We start from the raw sequence: 21,796 nt of genomic DNA on the forward strand, positions 1-21,796 counted from the left end.
CATTGAAACCTAGACACAAAAAGCTGGAGTAACTCAGCGGGTCAGGCAACATCTCTGGAGAAAAGGACTAGGTGGCATTTCGGGTCGGGACCCTTCTTCAGACTGAGAGTCAGGGGAGAGGGAAACGAGAGATATATCTCACCTATATTCTGGATATTCTATACATTATGCATATAGGAGGCATTCCTATATCTCTTATTTCCCTTTCCCATTACTCTCAGTCTAAAAAGGGTGTCGACCCGTAATGCTACCTATATCGCCAGAAATGCTGCCTGACACGCTGAGTTACTCCAGCATTTTGTGTCTATCTTCATTTTAAACCAGCATCTGCAGTGCCTTCCCACACTGTCATTGAAACCTACTGAATAATGAAAGGTTTTGGACATGGAAAGGTTGTTTCCAGTATGGAAGAGTCCAGAACCAGAGCGCAAAGCCTTAGAATAAAAGGCCGTACCTGTAGAAAAGAGAAGAGGAGGAATTTCTTTAGCCAGAGGAGGGTGAATCTGTGGAATTCATTGCCATGGATGGTGGTGGAGGCCAAGTTGTTGGGTATTTTTAAATGGTACTTGATTAGTAAGGGCATCAAATGTTATGGGGAAATTGTGCTTACTGGGGGATTACACTTCTGTATAGTGATAGTCTTGCTGAACTGTATACAAAGAAGTATTTCACTGCACCTTGGAACACCTGATAGTATTGAGACCATTGAATATGTTGGGACAGTGAGCTACAAGGCACGGTGGCGCTCAGATAGAGTTGCTGCCTAACAGCGCCGGAGACCCAGATTCGATCCTCACTGTCTCTACGTAGTTTCTACGTTCTCCCTGTGACCCCGTGGGTTTTCTCCGGGTGCTCCGGTTTCCTCCCACACACCAAAGGCGAACAGGTCTGTACGTTAATTGGCTTGGTATATTTGTAAATTGTCCCTAGTGTGTGTAGGTGTGCAGGGGATCGCTGATCGGCATGGGCACGATGGGCCGAAGGGCCTGTTTCCGCGCTGTATCTCCAAACTAAACTAAAGAGAAGAGTCAGAGTGAATGGATGTGTTAGGGGCTGGCAAAAGGATGCCTGGTTCTGAAAGAATCCCTGGTGATCATTTTGCTTCATGATAGCTATCTGGCTCCCTGTACGATCCCGTCAGTGTGGGAGATCATTCCGATTACTTTAAAAGGGAAGAGTATGCAACTTTGTCAACCCAATGCTGGATAACACTTGACGGTGATCTAGGAGAAGAATGCGGATTTGACCTTGTTAGCTAATCGCATCAGGAAGAGAAGTTATTGTCAGTGCAGCCTTCTTTACATCTGGCCAGGATTGAGACATCATCCGATGCCCTTGGCAACACCTTTGATCAAAATGGAAGGTGGGTTGACAGACATTCAACATTAGAATTCAAGATAAGAAATATTACAGTGACGATCGTAAGATTGTTATTGCAGTGAAACAACGATTAGTTTTTGTTAAGCTTCGTAGTTCAGTTTAGTTTATTGTCACGTCTACCGAGGTATATTATATTATGATAAAATATAATATAGGAATATAATATAACATGGGAATGAAATATAAAATATGTAGGAATATAATATATAATAAATGTAGCCTGCATGCATCTTCCCACCTCTAGTTCTAGCTGCATTGTGCCTATCTCTGTCACATCTCTTTGCCCTGTTCCTTTGTCCCCTGGGTCAAACAGTAGACCTCCGCTCACCATGAACAATGATTCTCCCCTGAAATGTGTCCTTCCCTCTTAAGTTTTCCGCCTCGCATTCGTAGACTCCTTCATCTTCAAACTGTACGTCGGGAATGTGGAGGATGGGCTTGTTTACGAACTTCAACATCTTCGACGGCACGGACCCATCCAGCTTCCTCCATTTGATGGCGGGGACAGGGCTGGAAGGAAACACACACACAGGTTCATAGAAATGGATGATGTGCATATTTATGCTGGAGTAACTCAGCGGGTTAGGCAGCATCTCTGGAGAAAAGGAATAGGTGATGTTTCGGGTCGAGCTCCTTCATCAGACAGACCCTTACGATATTCTTAGGTGGACAAAAATGCTGGAGAAACTCTGCGGGCGAGGCAGCATCTATGGAGGGAAGGAATAGGTGACGTTTCGGGTCTCAACCCGAAACGTCACTTATTCCTTCGCTCCATAGATGCTGCCTCACCCGCTGAGTTTCTCCAGCGTTTTTGTCTACCGTTGATTTTTCCAGCATCTGCAGTCCTTTCTTTAACTTACAATTTTCTTAGTCTGATGAAGGGTCGCGACTCGAAACATCACCTATTCCTTTTCTCCAGAGATGCTGCCTGACCCGATGAGTTACTCCAGCAACTTGTGTCTATCTCTGGTGTAAACCAGCATCTGCAGTTCCTTCTTACAAGACTTGCATTTATATATCCCTTTACACAAACCAAGAGAGTCCAAAGGCATTTGACAGGTAATTGAGTCACTCCAGGAATGTAGTCAATTAGGCAAATTAAAGTTATAGAGTCACACAGCACAGAAACAGGCCCTTCAGCCCAACTCATCCATGTCATCCAAGATGTTCCATCTAACCTAGTCCCATTTGCCCATGTTTGGCCCATCTATTATCTATTATATCTATTATAATATTAAAACTCTGTGGCTGGCTGGCTGTGTGTGTGTGTGTGTTTCTGCCTGACTTGTGGGTGCCAGCCTTTGATTCGCTGCTACGCCAACACCAGACCCAGAAACGCCCAGATTTTTCCCATTTCGGTAGAGATTTCACTTTTCATTCCAATTATCCACTCCTCATTAAATTTTGTCGTGTTTATGCACACATTTTTAAATAAAATCCTTCTCCCCCCCCCCCCCCCACCACTCACTCATTTTGTCGCGTCCTGCTGGCCAGCGACCGTAATGGCTGCTGGCGCCCGCCTCTCGCCTCAAAGACGCCATTTAAAAACAGCCGCACTGCTGAGTGCAGGAATCTTATGTTCAGGAACGGCTTGAGTTGGAGGACCACGTCTCCCGTGGGGGCTACGGGTAGGGAACGGACGGCTGCGTTGGGGGAGCAGACCCAACGGGTCTGCGCTTGGTCTAGTATACCTCTAAACCTTTCTTATCCATGTGCCTGTTCAGGTGTCTTTTAAATGGTGTTATTGCAAGAGGTAATCTAGCATTGTAGCATCAGGGAAGGTAATGGACAGGTGACGTTTGGAGTTGGAAACCTTCAACAGATTGATTGGGGTTCAGTCTGAAAGAGGGTCCAGACCCAAAATGTTCCCTATCCATTTTGCCTGATCCACTGAGTTGCTCAAGCACTTCAAATTTTGTTCTTGAATCGTTGTTCTTCTCAATAATGGGCCTGTCCCACTTACGCAACTTTTTCGGCGACTGCCGGCACCCGTCATAGGTTGTTGCACGTCGCCGAAAATGTTCAAATGACGGCCAAGTGGGACAGGCCCTTAAGACTCTATGACACTCTCTCTTCTCCCCTCTGTCATCAGCCAAGTGTGAAAACTTACACCTTCAGATTCAGGGTAGACTGGAGAAAGACTGGAGAAAGTGGAGAGGTGCTGCCTCACCCCGCTGTGTTACTCCAGCACTTTTGTCTACCTTCGATTTTTTTTAGCATCTGCAGTTCATTCTTGAAAACCTCCAGATTCAGGGGCAGTGTTTTCCCAGCTGTTATCAGGCAACTGAACCAAGACAGAACCTCTGGACTCGGTCGGCACCAGCAACTCAGATCTCCGGAGAGAGGTTTGAACCCAATGGCGCAGAGTCAGATGTGATCAGTGCACTCTGTGAGGTTGCAACTTATACTTTCCCCTCTTCGTGGTGTTAACAGGTCTAGATATTTTAAACACTTCTTTTCCCATGAACAGAGCAGATTCTCTCTCACCCGGGGCTATAATGTCTGTGCAAATGAGTCCTCTAACATATTTCATTAAAATTCCTTTGAGTGCTATTACCACTCAGCCATTAACTCAATTATATTAAACGGGTGACAATTATATTAATAGTGAGATACTAAGGTATTTTATTTGAACACGTTAACCTCAGAATGGAGTGATGCTGGGAAACAAATGGGCTTTTTTTATTTGAATGCAGTCGATAAACAAAAGCAAACAATTGTCACTGAAGGTAGGCACGAAAAGCTGGAGTAAATCTGGTCAGGCAGCATCTCTGGAGAAAAGGAATGGGTGACGTTTCAGATCGAGACCCTTCTTCGGACTGAGAGTCGGGGAGCCATGATCATATTGAATGGCGGTGCTGGCTCGAAGGGCCGAATGGCCTACTCCTGCACCTATTGTCTGTTGTCTATTGAGATAAACGGTATGGAAAGGTACAACAGATCAGAGAGTGTTTTGTGTGGGAAGGAACTGCAGCTGTTGGTTAACACTGAAGATAAGACACAAAATGCTGGACTCAGCGGGACAGGCAGCATCTATGAAAAAGATGCAAAGAACAGATGGATGAGAGGTATGAAACTAATTCACTTGATCTTTGTACCTTTTCATCTGGTTTCCCTCTCCCCTGACTATCGGTCTGAAGAAAGGTCTCAACCCGAGACGTCACCTATCCATTTTCTCTAGAGATGCTGCCTGACCCGTGGAGTTCCTCCAGCTTTTTGTGTCTATCCAGCATCTGCAGTTCCTTCCTACACAAACAATTGTCACTGCAGCAAGAGGACGTTCCAACCGAGACATCCCATAACGTTGAGACGTGTTTACCGGCGGCATGCCTTCACGCATTGGAATTATGAAGTTAGTTAGCATTTCCTGAAGGCTTTTAAATCTATCTAGATTTCAACAGGGATTTCTCGGTGCAACTTTCACAGCTGACTGGTATTCAATGAATGAAATTAAAGGTACAGGAGCCTGAAGACTGCAATGTCCAGGTTCAGAAATAGCCCTTCCCCACAGCCATCAGGCTATTAAACTCAACTCAAACAAACTCTGAACATTAATAGACCATTATCTGTTTATTTGCACTTTATCTATCTATCTATTTATTTATTTATTTATTTATTCATGTGTGTGTATATTTCTATAATGGTATATGAACACACTGATCTGTTCTGTATTCATGCCTACTATGTTCTGCTGTGCCGAAGCAAAGCAAGAATTTCATTGCCCTATCTGGGACACATGACAATAAACTCTGGTGAATCTTGAATCTTGAAATAGTGTTTAATAAAAAAAAAGAAACATTAAAAAGGAGCAGTTACCCGGAGAAGATTTCATCTTGTTACCAGTAAGGAACATGCAGTTTTTCCACTAACTGCATTGAATGTCAATTCCTCCCAAAGCAGGCATAACACGAACTAGCTGAATATTAAGCAACTATCAGCTCTGCACCAAATGTGTTCCTTTAACTCCATTCAATCAGGAAACATCGCGCCACAGACTTTACCATGGTAACCCTTGCTGGTGTCTATTTATTTATTTTCACTTCTGCAGGCACCTCACAATTGCAGAATAAGATTTAAATCTAGATGCAACGGAAAGGAATCTCTGATAACAATGCGACACAGTGCCGCAGCTGGTGGAGCTGCTTCCTCACAGTACCAGAGACACGGGTTTAGTTTAGTGTAATTTAGAGATAGAAACATAGAAAATAGGTACAAGAGGAGGCCATTTGGCCCTTCCAGCCAGCACCGCCACTCATTGTGATCATGGCTGATCTTCCACAATCAGTAACCCGTGCCTGCCTTCTCCCCATATCCTTTGATTCCTAGAGCTCTATCTAACTCTCTTTTAAATTCATCCAGTGAATTGGCCTCCACTGCCTTCTGTAGCAGAGAATTCCACAAATTCACAACTCTCTGGGTGAAAACGTTTCTTCTCATCGCAGTTTTAAATGGCCTCCCCTTTATTCTTAGACTGTGGCCCTTCGTTCTGGACTCCCCCAACATTGGGAACAATTTTCCTGCTAGCTAGTCCAGTCTTTTTATAATTTTATATGTTTCTATAAGATTCCCTCTCATCCTTCTAAATTCCAGTGAATACAAGCCCAGTCTTTCCAATCTTTCCTCATATGACAGTCCCGCCATCCCAGGGATCAATCTCGTGAACCTACGCTGCACTGCCTCAATAGCAAAGATGGCCTTCCTCAAATTAGGAGACCAAAACTGCACACACTACTCCAGATGTGGTCTCACCAGGGCCCTGTACAACTGCAGAAGGACCTCTTTACTCCTATACTCAAATCCTCTCGTTATGAAGGCCATCATGGAACATGGAACAGATACAGCATGGAAACAGGCCGTTCGGCCCACCACCTAGCCCATGCCGACAAACTCCACACAGACAGCATCCGTAGTCGGGAAGGAACTTGGGACCCTGGCGCTGTAAGGCAGCAACTCTACCGCTTAAGAAGGGTATTAATGAAACTGAAGAAGGTTCTTGACCCGAAACGTCACCTATCCATGTTCTCCATAGATGCTGCCTGACCTACTGAGTTACTCTAGCACCTTGTGTTTTTTTTATGCTGTTATAGAGTCATGCAGCATGGAATCAGGTCCTTTGGCTAAACCTGGCCACGCTGCCTAAGATGCCCTGGTATAAACGCATAACATTGATAACATTGATAGAGCGGTCACGGTGGTGCAGCGGTGGAGTTGCTGCCTTACAGCGACCCGGGTTCGATCCCGACTACGGGCGCTGCCTGTACGGAGTTTGTACGTTCTCCCCGTGACCTGCGTGGGTTTTCTCCGAGAGCTTCGGTTTCCTCCCAGGCTCCAAAGACGTGCAGGTATGTAGGTTAATTGGCTTGGTAAATGTAGAAATTGTCACTAGCGGGTGTAGGATGGTGTTAATGTGCGGGGATCGCTGGTCGGCGCGGACCCGGTGGGCCGAAGGGCCTGTTTCCGTGCTGTATCTCTAAAACTAAAACATCAGTCATTTACAGTTCTGATGAAGGGTCACAAACAGCGAAACGCCGACTGTTCGTCTTTCCACAGATTTGCTTGGCCTTTGGAGTTCTTCCAGCTGTTTCTGTTTTTTGTTCTTATTCCTCCCATCTCCCTTCCTCGGCAACTCGAAACTTAGTTATTTTCTAAACTGTCCCAGACCTGAAATGTTATCTCACCCCTCAAATGCTGCATAACTTTATGAGTATTTCCAGCACTCTATTTTTCTATCTGTAGTTTTTTTTGGCTGTTCAGTTCCACTTCTGCTATTTGCGAAGGAACTGAATAAAATTTCTTTCTCAAATCCAATTATCGTTACATCTGAGAACAAAAACCTTGTTCCAAAAAAAAAAATGGACACAAAATGCTGGAGTAACTAAAGCGGGTAAGGCTGCATCTGTGGAGGACTTGGATAGACGATGTTTCAGGTCTGGAGCCCATTTTCCATCCTCAGCACACATGACAATAAACAAAACTCAAACACACTCAAACTCCAAAAAGAGATGCATGTTACTCCAGCACTTTTTTTGTAAACCAGCAGTTCCTTAATTTGAGCTGATTTGAGCAATTTCAATGAGCTTCCACTGAAGGTGGTGGAGGCAGGTTCGTTATTATCATTTAAAAATAAATTGGATAGTTATACGGACGGGAAAGGAATGGAGGGTTATGGTCTGAGCGCAGGTATATGCGACTAGGGGAGAATACGTGTTCAGCACGGACTAGAAGGGTCGAGATGGCCTGTTTCCGTGCTGTAATTGCTATATGGTTATATGGTCATATTATAATCAGTATCCGCGGTTCCTTGATACGGAATTCAACAATTGCAGATAACTAGTTCTCACAGTTTTTGTCAGAACTGCTCACTTATAGAGTAGAAATAAGGAACTGCAGATACTGGTTGATACACAAAAGGACACAAAGTGCTGGAGTAACTCAATGGGTCGGGCAGCATCCCTGGAGAACACAGAGAGGTGACATTTCAGGTTGCGACCGTTCTTTTCCATCCATGTTCTAGAGATGATGCCTCGCACACTGAGATACTCCAGCACTTTGTGTCTTTTTTTTTGTAAACAGGCATCTGCGTTTCCTTGTGTCCACAAAGACCATGTTCACTTACTTTCCAAAAGCGAAACACTCCAGGTTCAGTGATTGCCCAGCTAACGCGTAGGTTTCTGAGGGGAACCTTGCCCGGATGTGTGGCGAGTGATTCCGAACATCTCCTGGCAAAGGAAAGAAAGAAACAAGTTAGCCGGAGATCTGGATCTGAGACGGAGGATTTCAGATGAAAATGTGATGGAAAAATTAAGGCTGAGTCCATGCAGTGGCTTCACCATGATTCAGTCCATCACCTCTCAATGCAGACTATGCAGACATTATTCCTGAGCTGCAACTTCAAGGAACTGCAGGTGCTGCAACCTTGCGTGGAGCACAAAATGCTGGAGTAACCCAATTATCCGTCTGAAGAAGGATCCTGACCTGAAACGGTGTCCAGAGATGCAACATAACTTGCTGAATTACTCCAGCACTTCTTGGCTGCTGAGTTCCTCCAGCACTTTGTGTTAAGAAATGTAAGTAAGTAAGTAAGTTTATTGGCCAAGTATTCACATACAAGGAATTTGCCTTGGTGCTCCGCCCGCCCATAAGTAACAACATGCCATACAGTGACAGTTACGATTGACTCAGAAAACACTAAACATTAATAATAATAAGACATTAATGATAAAACACCATTGATGACAATAGACAATAGATTCAGGAGTAGGCCATTTGACCCTTCGAGCCAGCACCTCCATTCACTGTGATCATGGCTGATCATCCACAATCTGTACCCCATTCCTGCCTTCTCTCCATATCCCTTGACTCCGCTATCTTTAAGAGCTCTATCTAACTCTCGCTTGAAAGCATCCAGAGAATTGGTCTCCACTGCCTTCTGAGGCAAAGAATTCCACAGATTCACAACTCTCTGATGAAAAAAGGTTTTTCCTCATATCCGTTCAAAATGGCCTACCCCTTATTTTTAAACTGTGGCCCCTGGTTCTGCACTCCCCAAACATTCTGAAGATGTTTCCTGCCTCTAGCGTGTCCAACCCTTAATAATCTTATATGTTTCAATAAGATCACTTCTCATCCTAAATTCCAGTGTATACAAGCCCAGCCGCTCCAACATAAATCAACCTCAGATCTTCCAGAATTCTTGGTGGATCTAATAGAATCAGACTGACAACTTTTAAAATTAGCGTTCCTTGCTGTTGTTTATGTTGTTGAGGTGAGCTCTGTTGGTAGAAACAAGGAACTGCAGATGCTGGTTTCCAAAGAAAAAGGCACAAAGTGCAGGAGTAACTCAGCGGGTCAGGCAGCATTTCTGGAGAACATGGACAGGTGATGTTTCTGATTGGGATCCTTCTTCAGATTGCTTTCAGTTCGCGACCCATGTGCCATTCAAAAAGCCCCTTCACCTGTATCAACCCATCACTTCTATAGGAAGGAACTGCAGATGCTGACTAAGGATAGGCACAAAAAGCTGGAGTAACTCAATGGGTCAGGCAGCATCTCTCGGGAGAAGGAATGGATGAAGAAGGGTCTTAACCTGAAACATCACCTATTCCTTCTCTCCAGAGATGCTGCCTGTCCCACTGAGTTACTCCAGCTTTTTGTGTCTATCATCGTGAGTGAGGTTAATTGGAAAGCCAAGTTCCGTTTACCCTTACAGCAGTTAATGCTCACCCATATGTAACATCCCTGCTCTTCCATTACTTGACCTTCAGAATGGCTGACAAGTTAATGTTAGGTGGTCTGCTGACATAATTTCCTGCCTTACAACGCCAGAGACTCGCGCTCATTCCTGACTAGGCGTGCTTGTCTGAACAGATTCTGTACGTTCTCGCCGTGACCTGCTTGTGTTTTCTCCGGGGACTGCGGTTTTCTCCCACACTACAAAGACGCACAGGTTTGGAGGTTAGTTGGCTTGGTATAAATTGTAAATTGTCCCTAGTGTGTGTAGGGACAACAAAAGCTTTTCACTGTACCTCGGTACACGTGACTATAAACTAAATTGAAACTGAAGAGAAGGAGGAGTATTCAAGAAGCATGACCTCCAGGATTGCCTCAACGTTATACATACCATCCTGGCCTGGATGTATATCACCTGGTCAAGATCCAGGTACATCGCACGAATAGCACACCGTACAACCTAGCAGACAGCAGCAGGACAAGTGGATACATCAGCACAATCTTCTCCGGGGAAATTATGGAAGGACATAAAATGCTGATCTTGCTAAGGATGTGCACATCCCATGAATTAATAAATACAATTATCCTGATACGATACAATGTTCTACAATGATTGAAAGTGATTTAGTTTAATCTGATACCAGGCTGCTTAAATTTAAGTGGCGACGAGTTGAATTGATTGAAAGATGCACCTTGGAAACAGGCCCTTCGGCCCATCGAGTCCTCACTGGTCATTGATCACCCGTTCACACTGGTTCTATGTCATTCCCACCTCCACATCCACTCCCTACACACTAGGGGCAATTTACAGAAGGCAATTAATCTACAAACCCGCTTGTCATAAGAATTATAGATTGAATGAAAAATACAACATGGAAGCAGGATTGTAATGAGAGGAAATCTTTAAACTCCAGAATGCCGAACCTTCTGAAATTTCTACAAGTGATACTTTCTGAGATTCAGTAGTGGATATTCAACGCGGAGACTGATAATTTTTTGAATGTTGAAGGACTCAAGGGATATGGAGTTAGTACAAGTATTGTAGCACATACACATATGGTAAAAGATCAGTTTCATCTTAATGAATGGTGAAGCAAGTTCAGGGTGTTCGATGGTCTATAACAACTTGTATTATATGTTATATGTTATATTACTTAAAAAAATTTGAAGAGTTGGAGTATTTTCCATTGCAGAGTGGAGTCATAATGTCATAAGGTCATATGTGATAGGAATGGAATTAGGCCATTCGGCCCATCTAGTCTTTTCTAGCATTCAATCATTGCTGATCTATCTCTCCCTCCTAACTCCATTCTCCTGCCTTCTCCCCATAAGCTCTGACACTGGTACTAATCAAAAGTCCATACTAGACTAACTACAGTCTTTCAACCTACCAAGCTTACAACGCAGTGGGCATATTGATTTCCGTAACTTCAAGTAACCCATGCATCCCCTCACCCTCCGTCCCTCACCAACCCAAGTCGTTGTACTAGCTTCAAAGTCGTCTTGTTACATTGCATTGCATGTAACTTTTCACCGAGCCTACAGCTAACAATAGTCTGTTTCCTTTCTCATCGTCTCTTTTTCGCATACAGTTCGTTCATTTGTTTTAGAGCTCTCCACATCACCGTCGATATATCTTGTTTACCTTTCCCCTGACTCTCAGTCCAAACAAGGGTCTCGACTCGAAGCATCACCTATTCCTTTTCTCCAGAGATTCTGTCTGACCAGTTGAGTTACTCTGGCTTTTTGCGTCTGTCTTCGGTTTAAACCAGCATCTGCAGTTCGTCGTACTCATCCAGGCTTTTCTTTCTGGATCAATAAGTTCAATATATACATCTGATGGTTGTCCGAATCGCACACGTTGCTGCTTCTCTCTGAACTCAGGCAGGTTAGTTTAGAGATACAGCACTGAAACAGGCCGTTCGGCCCACCGAGTCCATGTCGACCAACGATCACCTGTTGTCCCAGTTTCACATCTTGCACGCTGGGGGCAATTCGTGGAAGCCAATTAACTTACAAACCTGCACGTCTCCGGAATGTGGGAGAGAATTCAGGCCCTTTTCCACACCGCATCTCTAAAGTCTAAAGTAAATCTTCAGGGGATCAAGGGATATAAGGGCTGGACAGGGAAATGGAGTCGAAGGTCAGCCCTACTCCAGACCGCCATTGGAGTATTGTGAGCAGTTTTGGGCCCCATATCCGAGGAAGGATGTGGTGGCATTAGAGAGGGTCCAGAGGAGGTTTACGAGATTGATCCCGGGGATGATTGAGTTAACATATGATGAGCATTTGACGGCACTGGGCCTGTCTGTACTCACTGAAGTTTAATAGGATGGGGGGGGGGGGGGGGGGGGGGGGGGGGGGGGGGTGGGGGGGGGGGGGGGGGGGGGGGGGGGGGGAGACTGCTCTGTATCTCGAAACTAAACTAAACTAAACCAAACTAAACTGACGAGAAATTTGATAGGTTTGTTTTGTACCATCGTTCTGAATTGAACATGGCAATAAAAATAATAGAGAGGTTTATGTATTGATCGTGGCAATATTTGGCTGAATTGATAGATTCTTATTACACAAGTTATCTGATGTAACTGCTGACAACAGGCCTGTGGTTATTTAATGGGCACAATATCACTTATAATGACAATTATCTGGCTAATAACAAGGCGATGCTTCAGATGGCAACAAATAGTTATAAATATAGTTTTATGTTACCAATGCCAGATAGAAGTGCAATCACAGTTTGCTGGGAACATACAAATGAGTGACTTGCATCACACTAATGATTGTGTGGAGATATTGATTTACTAATCGATCGATTTCAATGAGCATGGTAGAATTACAAAATATTTCAGATCCATTATTTCCCACACATTACAGAGACATTGACTGTAACTGAAATAACTCTGAAGTGGTCGGCTGGCATCTCAGACATATCATTACAAGTGAAATTCATCCTTGACCCAGGGCCAATATCACGTCCCAGGAATTTGAGTAAGTCTGGGCAAACGTGGCTTTTGTGGATTATTTCGATCTTCAAAACCGATCATTATCTTAGCTTTAGTTTCAGAAATACAGCAGGTAATTCACGGGAGCATGACAGATCTTCCTCGTGGCGATCCCGGGGAGCGACGCCGCGATGCGCTCCGTGACACGTCGGGTGTCAATTCTGTCAACATGTTGGACGACGACAGAAGCTAACAGCGAGCTACATCATCTGACACACGAGCGGATGAACGCAAGCACGTAAACAGGCCCTTCTGCCCACCGCGTCCGCGCCGACCAGCGATCCCCGCACACTAGCGCTATCCTACACACTTGGGGCAATTTACAACTTTTATCGAAGCCAATTAACCTACAGACCTGTACGTGCTTGGAGTGTGGGGGGAAACCGGAGCATCCGGAGAAAACCCACGCAGGTCAAGGGGAGTACGTGCAAACTCCGCACAGACAGCACCTGTAGTCGGGATCGAACCTGGGTCTCTGGCGCTGTAAGGCAGCAACTCTACCGCTGCGCCAATGTGCTGCCCTTGATTTCATCTCATTTGTGTCATTACAAGTGAAACTCAACCTTGGCCTAGGATTACAACTCTCATGCAAGTACATCCCAGGATTCTGTGTAATGCCCATGTCCCACTCAGGAAACCTGAACGGAAACCTCTGGAGACTTTGCGCCCCATCCAAGGTTTCCGTGCGGTTCCCGGAGGTTGCAGGTAGTTGCTGGAGGTGGCAGGTAGTGGAAGCAGGTAGGGAGACTGACAAAAACCTCCGGGAACCTCCAGGAACCGCACGGAAACCTTGGGTGGGGCGCAAAGTCTCCAGAGGTTTCTGTTCAGGTTTCCTAAGTGGGACAGGGGCATTAGTCTGGGCAGATTCCAGAATGTGGATATTGGGGATTAATTTTGATCTTGAAAACCCCGATCATTATCTTGAATTTAGTACTAGTGTTAGAGATGCAGCGCGGAAACAGGCCCTTCGGCCCCACCATGTCTGCACCGACCAGCAATTCCCACACACCAACACTATCCTACACACAATTTGGGACAATTTGTAATTTTTGCCAAAGCAAATTAACCTGCAAACCTGTACGTCTTTGGAGTGTGGGAGGAAACCGGAGATCTCGTGGAAAACCCACGCGGGTCACGGGGAGAGCGTACAAACTCCGTAAAGACAGCACCCGTAGTTAGAAGAACCCGGGTCTCTGGCGCTGCAAAGGCAGCAACTCTACCGCTGCGCCACCGTGCCACCCTAAAGGACCTGTCCCACGAGCATGCGACTGCATGCGGCGATCGCGACCAAACCGGAAGCGGGGGCCGTGCGGAGGGCGAGTGATCCCGTACGAGTTGATGTGAAGTTCGAGCGAAGTCCGCGGGAAGTTCGCGCTAGGCGTACGCCGTCAAGGCTCTGCGTACGGCGTCAAGACGCTGCGTACGCCCGTCGAGGCGGCACGTACGGCCTCAATGTGGTTGCGGGCCGGCAGGCCGTTGCCGCGCGGAATTTTGGAACACGGTCAGTTTTTCGGAGCCCCGCGCGATGTCGGGACCAGCTCCGCACAACTCCATACGGCTCCGGCGATCAAAGTGGGACCGGCCCCGCGAGGCCGTACGGCTCAAGCGACCACGTTAGGTCGCGCTTGCCGCATGGAGTCGCATGCTCGTGGGACAGGCCCTTAACTAACATGCAAACAAACAGCACCACAGCTGTAGCCTTGGCAACACTCACTGGGCATGGACTAACGCTTGTTTACATATCATGTTGTGATGGTTTTCTTATGAGTAATTCCGTAAGACAGCCTGCACAGATCAGCATGGAGCTCTAAACCCTGATTGCGAGATGAGGTAACGATTATCATGTACCATTTCCATCCGATCCTCAACCCCTCATTCAAAAAGCCACGCAATGAAACCTCTGCTCACACGTCTCAAAATATCCCTCGTATATCAACTCTGCACCAATTAGTACATTGAAGACAAAATGGGTAAAGGAACCCTCAGCAGATGGGGCATAATATTAGCATCTGCCATATTTTTGATGTCTGGCGTCTTTTAGAGATTTTATGTTCCATCTGTTTAATTATAACCAGCATCACTAATCCCATCAACAACGTGTGTCTGCTTCTTGGTTGTGGCGTATTATTATTTTTTTCGCTATTTCTTTCACTGTATTCCTCTCATGATGTTTATCCTGCATAGTTTCTCGGGATCGCCCTAATGTAGTCTTTATTACTACACTGATAGTATTAATGTGGCACCATCTTTAATTTGTGTGTGTGCTCACATGTATGTTTATAAAGGAAAAGGTACTTTCATCTTTCACAACCTCAGGATAAGTGCTTTACTGACAATCAAGTGTTTTTGTATACTCGCTGCAGTAACGGAGGAAATTCAGCTGCCAAGTATCTATCTATCTATCTATCTATCTATCTATCTATCTATCTATCTATCTATCTATCTATCTATCTATCTATCTATCTATCTATCTATCTCTGTCTGTCTGTCTGTCTCTGTCTCTCTCTCTGTCTCTCTGTCTCTCTGTCTCTCTGTCTGTCTGTCTCTGTCTGTCTATCTATCTATCTATCTATCTATCTATCTATCTATCTATCTATCTATCTATCTATCTATCTATCTATCTATCTATCTATCTCTCTATCTGTCTGTCTGTCTGTCTATCTATCTATCTATCTATCTATCTATCTATCTATCTATCTATTTATCTATCTATCTATCTGTCTTTCCCTCCCCTGCATCCCTCCCTCCCTTCTTCAACCCCCCTTCTCTCCTAACCCCCCTCTCCCTGTCTCTTCCTCTCTCTTTTTTCTACCACTCTCTCTCTCGCTCTCTCTCTCCCTTTTTCTCTCCTCCTCTTCTTCCTCATCCTGTCTTCCTTTCCTCAATTTCCCACGCTAGTTCTTCCTGTCGCCCTCTTTCTTCCCCTTTCTCTTTTTCTCTCCCTGTTTGTGCCCCCCCCTCTCTCTCTCTCTCTCCTTCCTCACACACATGAGGATGGAAAGCTGAGAGATGAAGATCATTGCAGAAACAATGACATGGAAGGCTAGGGTCGCCAACGTTCTCACTCCCAAGTAAGGGATAAAAGGTCAAAATAAGGGAAAAATGAAGAAGTCCCGACACAAAACGCCACGTTCTACAGAGATGCTGCCTGCCCTGCTGAGTTACTCCCGCACTTTGTCTCCTTTTGTCTAAACCAGCATCTGCAGTTCCTTGTTCCTACTTTTCAACTTTGGGTTTTCAGTTTGAAGTCTAACACTCTTGAGATGAAGGTGGAAACCATTCAGCCCCTTAATTCTATCCCGCCACTCAGTTTGACCGCATATAATCCTCCATCTTCCTTCCAAAACAAATATCCATTTTAAGTTCACTCTTTGGAACTCAACATGTTTAAAACTTGGACTTTCCCCACAGATCAAGATCAAGAGGCAACCACTGGCACTTTAGTTTAATTTAGTTTAGACATACAGTGCGGAAACAGGCCCTTCGGCCCACCGAGTCCGTGCCGACCAGCGACCCCCAAACACTAGAACTATCCTACAATTAGGGATTATTTACGAGCTTTACTGAAGCCAATTGACCTACAAATCTGTACATCTTTGGAGTGTGGGAGGAAACCGGAGCACACGATGGTTCATAAGTTCATACATTGTGGGAGCAAAATTAGGCCATTCGGCCCATCAAATCTATTCCGCCATACAATCATGGCTGATCTATCTCTCCCTCTCAACCCCATTCTCCTGTCTTCTCCCCATCACCCCTGATATCCGCACTAATGAAGAATCTGTTAATCTCTGCCTTAAAAATATCCATTGACTTGGCCTCCACAGCCGTCTGTGGCAATGAATTCGACTGACTCAGCACCCTCTGACTAAAGAAATTCCTCCTCAACTACTTTCTACATGGAGAACGTGCAAACTCCGTGCAGACAAGCACCTGTAGCCTGGATTGAACCCGGGCCTCTGGTGCTGCGAGCCAGCAACTCTACCGCTGCGCCACCGTGACATAGAAACATCGAAAATAGGTGCAGCAGTAGGCCATTCGGCCCTTCGAGCCTGCACCGCCATTCAATATGATCATGGCTGATCATCCAACTCAGTATCCCATACCTGCCTTCTCTCCATACCCCCTGATCCCTTTAGCCACAAGGGCCACATCTAACTCCCTCTTAAATATAGCCAATGAACTGGCCTCAACTACCTTCTGTGGCAGAGAATTCCACAGATTCACCACTCTCTGTGTAAAAAAAAGATTTTCTCATCTCGGTCCTAAAAGACTTCCCTCTTATCCTTAAACTGTGACCCCTTGTTCTGGACTTCTCCAACATCGGGAATAATCTTCGTGCATCTAGCCTGTCCAACCCCTTAAGAATTTTGTAAGTTTCAGACGCCCCACGTGTGCAGAACTGGTGTAACGGAGTTGATGGCTACTCACCACCTACAGGTTGTACGATCAAAGGAATGGGCTTGCTGAAGACGCTGGTGGTAGCATAGTCGATGTGGCTGGTGAGGTAACAGGAATGGGTCCCCGTGTCTGATGTCTCGGCTTTGGCAATGTACAGGTTCCCTGTAACTTGTGAGATGAAGTGACGTTCATCGGGTGCAATGAAGTTTGGGATTTCATCGATAAACCAACGATAGGCTGGAACTGCAGTGCAAAGTAACATAAGAAGATAAATTAATTTTAAATTTAATTTTAGTTTAGTGAAGCTTAGAGTTGGTAACCATCATTTATAGCAATATTCCAAAGACATAAAAGACATTAAGTTAAGAGATACAGCGCGGAAACAGGCCCTTTGGCCCACCGAGTGCGCACCGACCAGTGATCCTCGGACATGAACACTATCCCACACACACTAGGGACAATTTTACATTTACACCAAGCCAATTAGCCTACAAACCTGTACGTATTTGGAGGGTGGGAGGATTCCCGAAGATCTCGGAGAAAACCCATGCAGGTCACAGGGAGAATGTACAAACTCTGTCCAAACTCCGTACAGACAGCACCCATGGTCAGGATCGAACCCGTGTCTCTGGCACTGTAAGGCAGCGACCCAACCACTACGCCACCTTGTTTTATATGTATTACGCACACGAGTAAGCCACAAGAGAATTGCATCTTCTTCTTCTTGCGTGTGGCGTGCACAGCCTAAAGTTGAAGGACAACTTGTTCTATTTGATCTTATTTGATTGTGCATGGCAGGTTGATTGCATTCGTCGAAACACGTGAAGGTTGCAATCTTCCACCCTATACAATTGCATTGAATAACTGGTTATAGGTTTTGCTGTTGGAATCTGAAAGGTTCAGCTCAGCAGAGAGTGCAGAGGAGATATCAGGGGTTGTCAACAATCAGAGTATTATGGACAGTGGCGACAATTTTTGCTGTCGTGGGTCGTCTTAGGAGAATTCTATTAAAACGAGTCTCTGGCAGTCGCCTAAGTGGGACAGGCCAATAAGAGTCACGGCCACGGAGACACACAGATCACCAGGATCTGAGCTGCAAGGCAGGGAAAGCCGGAGGTCGAGCCAATGTCTCTAAAATATTGAAGGGTTTTGATGGATTAGATGTGCAGAAAGTGTTTACGCTTGTGGGGCTGGTCAAAACTACGAGCAATAAATCTCAGATAGTTGCTGCAAATCCTACCGAGAATTCGGAAGAATCCTCCTGCTCCTGAGTGCAGTTAGAATGTGGAACTTGCCTGCACGCTGGGAGCAGTGAAGATCAATAGCAGAGACGCACTCAAGCTGGTGTGTGGGGGAGGAAAGAATTGGAAAGCGATGCTGGTAAGGTGAGATGAACAATCCCCAGTGTAGCGTGGGCGGATTCATATTGTGATTAATATCTTTCTGGCCGTGCTTTGGTGAAGGAAACATGCCCGCCAACACAGTGCGGCCTAAATATATACAGAAGCGGCACCGATCTTTAGTTTGGTTCAGTTTAGTTTAGAGATACAGCGCAGAAACAGGCCCTTCGGCCCGCCGAGTCCGCACTGACCAGCGATCCCTGCACATTAACACTGCCCTATACACACTAGGGCCAATTTTTACATGTTATACCAACTTATCCCCATGCAGGTCACGGGGAGAACGTACAAACTCCATGGGGCCTATCACCCGTAGTTAGGATCGAACCCGGGTCTCTGGCGCTGTAAGGCAGTAACTCTACTGCTGCGCCACCGTGCCACCCTCTAGACTTTAGATGTTAGAGGTCCAGCGAGGAAACAGGGATAATTTACAGAAGCCAATTGCCCTACAATCCTGAGGACAGATACAATAGGCCAGAGTAACTCCGTGACATGTCAACTCCAGAGATGCTGCCTGACCCGCTGAGTTACTCCAGCATTTTGTGTCTGTCTATGGTTTATCTGCCGTTCCTCCCTGCACAACCTTCAGACCTGCGCGTCTTTGGAGCGTAGGAGGAAACTGGAGCTCCCGGGGGGGGAATCCACGCTGTCACGGGGAGAACGTACAAACTCTGTACGGACAGCACCATCAGGAGCAAGCCCGGGGTCTCTCACGCTGCAAGGCTGCAACTCTGCAACTCTGCATGTCTACTTGAGACTGTGGCTTGGAAGGGACCAGCAATGGAACTTCATGGGTTTGACTGGCCACACACACACACACACAAGTTATACAAGGAAGCATCGGAAGGACAGGAGTTAAGTTTGTGCGGTGATCACCTGGGTAATGTGGGGGTGGGTTACATGACAGGATCACCCCGGTTCCTTCCACTATCTTTACCGTCTCCCGGTCCTCTGTGGAAAACTGCGAAAGATCTGTCAAGAACAGGAGCACAGGTAGACAAACAGGTAGTTTACACCCCAGCCGTATCAACATGGACTTCTCTTGCTTTCCCCCTCCTCCCCCTCCCCCTTCCCAGTTCTCCCACTAGTCCTACTGTCTCCGCCTCTTCCTTTCTTTCCCCCCCTCACCCCGACGTCAGTCTAGACCCGAAACGTCGCCTATTCCTTCGCTCCATAGATGCTGCCTCACCCGCTGAGTTTCTCCAGCATTTTTTGTCTACCTTCAATTTTTCCAGCATCTGCAGTTCCTTCTTAAAAAATAACAAAAGCATGTCAGTTTAAGCATGGGTCAATGAGAAGTCTCAATGATGCTGTTCACATTCGATCATATCATGGAATTATCATGAAATCGACGCAGACTCTTCAGGGTCAAGGATGACTTGGACACAAATCTGAAGAAGGGTCTCAAGCCAAAACGTTGCCTATCCATGTTCTCCAGAGATGCTGCCTGACCCGCTGAGTTACTCCAGCATTTTGTGTCTGTTTGCATCTCCTCCATTCTCTATGGTTCTACGGTGACTGAAGAGATCCATTTGGAAGGTAGACACAAAATGCTGGAGTATCTCAGCGGGGCAGGCAGCATCTCTGGAGAGCAGGAATGGGTGGCGTTTCGGGTAGAGACCCTTCTTCAGACTCGACCCGAAACGTCACCCATTCCTTCTCTCCAGAGATGCTGCCTGTCCCGCTGAGTTGTTCCAGCATTTTGTGTCTATCTTCAATTTAAACCAGCAACTGAAGTTCTTTCCTACACAATTAGTGGTGACTGATATGTGTTGGATCTTTGTTGCTCTCTCTCCTACATTGCTCAACAGAAAGGTTGTTGGGTGTAATCCCAGCTCCAGGACAGAACTTGTCTGAAGAAGGGTCTCGACCCGAAACATCGCCCATTCCTTCTCTCCAGAGATGCTGCCTGCCCCGCTGAGTTACTCCAGCATTTTGTGTCTACCTTTGTCACTAAAGTGTAGTTTTAGGCACAAGGTACTGCAGATGCTGGAATCTTGGCTACAACACATTCTAAAATGTTGCAATCTTAAAGAAGAAAGCCACAACGTGCTGGAGTAACTCAGCGGGTCAGGCAGCATCTCAGGAGAAGATGGATAGGTGACGTTTCGGGTCGAGACCCTTCCTCAGACTGGTTAAAATGTTGGGGTCTTAAGAAGGGTCTCCAGAACAAGGGGTCACAGTTTAAGGATAAGGGGGAAATCTTTTAGGACCGAGATGAGGAAAACATTTTTCACACAGAGAGTGGTGAATCTCTGGAACTCTCTGCCACAGAAGGTAGTTGACGCCAGTTCATTGGCTATATTTAAGAGGGAGTTAGATGTGGCTAAAGGGATCAGGGGGTATGGAGAGAAGGCAGGTACAGGTTACTGAGTTGGATGATCAGCCATGATCATATTGAATGGCAGTGCAGGCTTGAAGGGCCGAATGGCCTACTCCTGCACCTATTTTCTATGTTTCTATGTTTCTAAGGGTCTCTATCCGAAACGCCAACTATCCACGTTCTCCAGAGATGCTGCCTGACCTGCTGAGGTACTCCAGCACTTTGTGTCTTTTTTTTTTAGTAACCCAGCATCTGCATTTCCTTGTTTCTAGGATTTTAAAGAAGTATTAATTAACCCAAATATTAGTTATGGTTTGGTGATGGTGGTGTGGGTGGGGATGTAACTGCTCGTGAGGGGACGGGCAAAGCTGCCGTTGGAGAGATGGGAGACAGATGGTTGCTGGTCAGGCCCGCTCATCGTGACAGGAAGACAAGCTGCCAGCTTTACAGATTGAGATCAAAGTAATTTCCTTCTCAACCTGTTGTGGTGGATGGTGAAGCCAAGTTTTGCACAGTGCCCTTTCTCAAGTCCGGCAGGAGATTTTCCACTTGCCAAAAATTGGTGCAGTAGCATATTGCTTCCCAATAATACTCAAATCTGTGCTCGTCCTATCTATAGAACAAATGGGCGCCATTTTAGGGAGTAGTGGCCATTTTGTCTGTACACAGTAGGTTACAGTAGAGTTAGTGGAGTTGAAGTGGACGTGTAAATAGACAGGAGACAAAAATGCTGGTGCTCCATAGATGCTGCCTCACCCGCTGAGTTTCTCCAGCATTTTTGTCCACCTTCGATTTTCCAGCATCTGCAGTTCCTTCTTAAACATGTAAATAGACAGCTTATGGCAGAGATTGCTACAAACAGTTGGTCCAGGAATGCTATGATATTAATGGCTAACAGCAAGAATAATGTCAATTTAGCAGAATAGGCAAGGTGTAAAACAACCAAGACTTGGAGGAGAGTTGCCTATTTATTATTTATAAATATTCTGAGTGTGAGTTGTGACCTTTGAACCCATGGGAGTCACTTTGCGATGGAGGCATTATTTTCCAGCTGACCA

General features: G+C 45.8%; 1 protein-coding gene across 1 annotated transcript in view; it reads right to left on the reverse strand.

Annotated features, from left to right (window-relative positions):
• Window positions 1–21,796, reverse strand: part of cntn2 (contactin 2) — a 124,784-nt gene that overhangs the window by 30,405 nt on the left and 72,583 nt on the right. The window contains exons 6-9 of the mRNA XM_055654883.1: window positions 19,292–19,387; window positions 17,046–17,258; window positions 7,997–8,099; window positions 1,709–1,890 (exon numbers count right to left, since the gene is read on the reverse strand). Of these exons, the coding sequence (XP_055510858.1) occupies window positions 1,709–1,890; window positions 7,997–8,099; window positions 17,046–17,258; window positions 19,292–19,387 (594 nt within the window). The remainder of the gene's footprint in view (window positions 1–1,708; window positions 1,891–7,996; window positions 8,100–17,045; window positions 17,259–19,291; window positions 19,388–21,796) is intronic.

Source organism: Leucoraja erinacea, chromosome 24 (genome assembly GCF_028641065.1).
Source record: "Leucoraja erinacea ecotype New England chromosome 24, Leri_hhj_1, whole genome shotgun sequence".
NCBI classification, from domain to species: Eukaryota; Metazoa; Chordata; class Chondrichthyes; order Rajiformes; family Rajidae; genus Leucoraja; species Leucoraja erinaceus.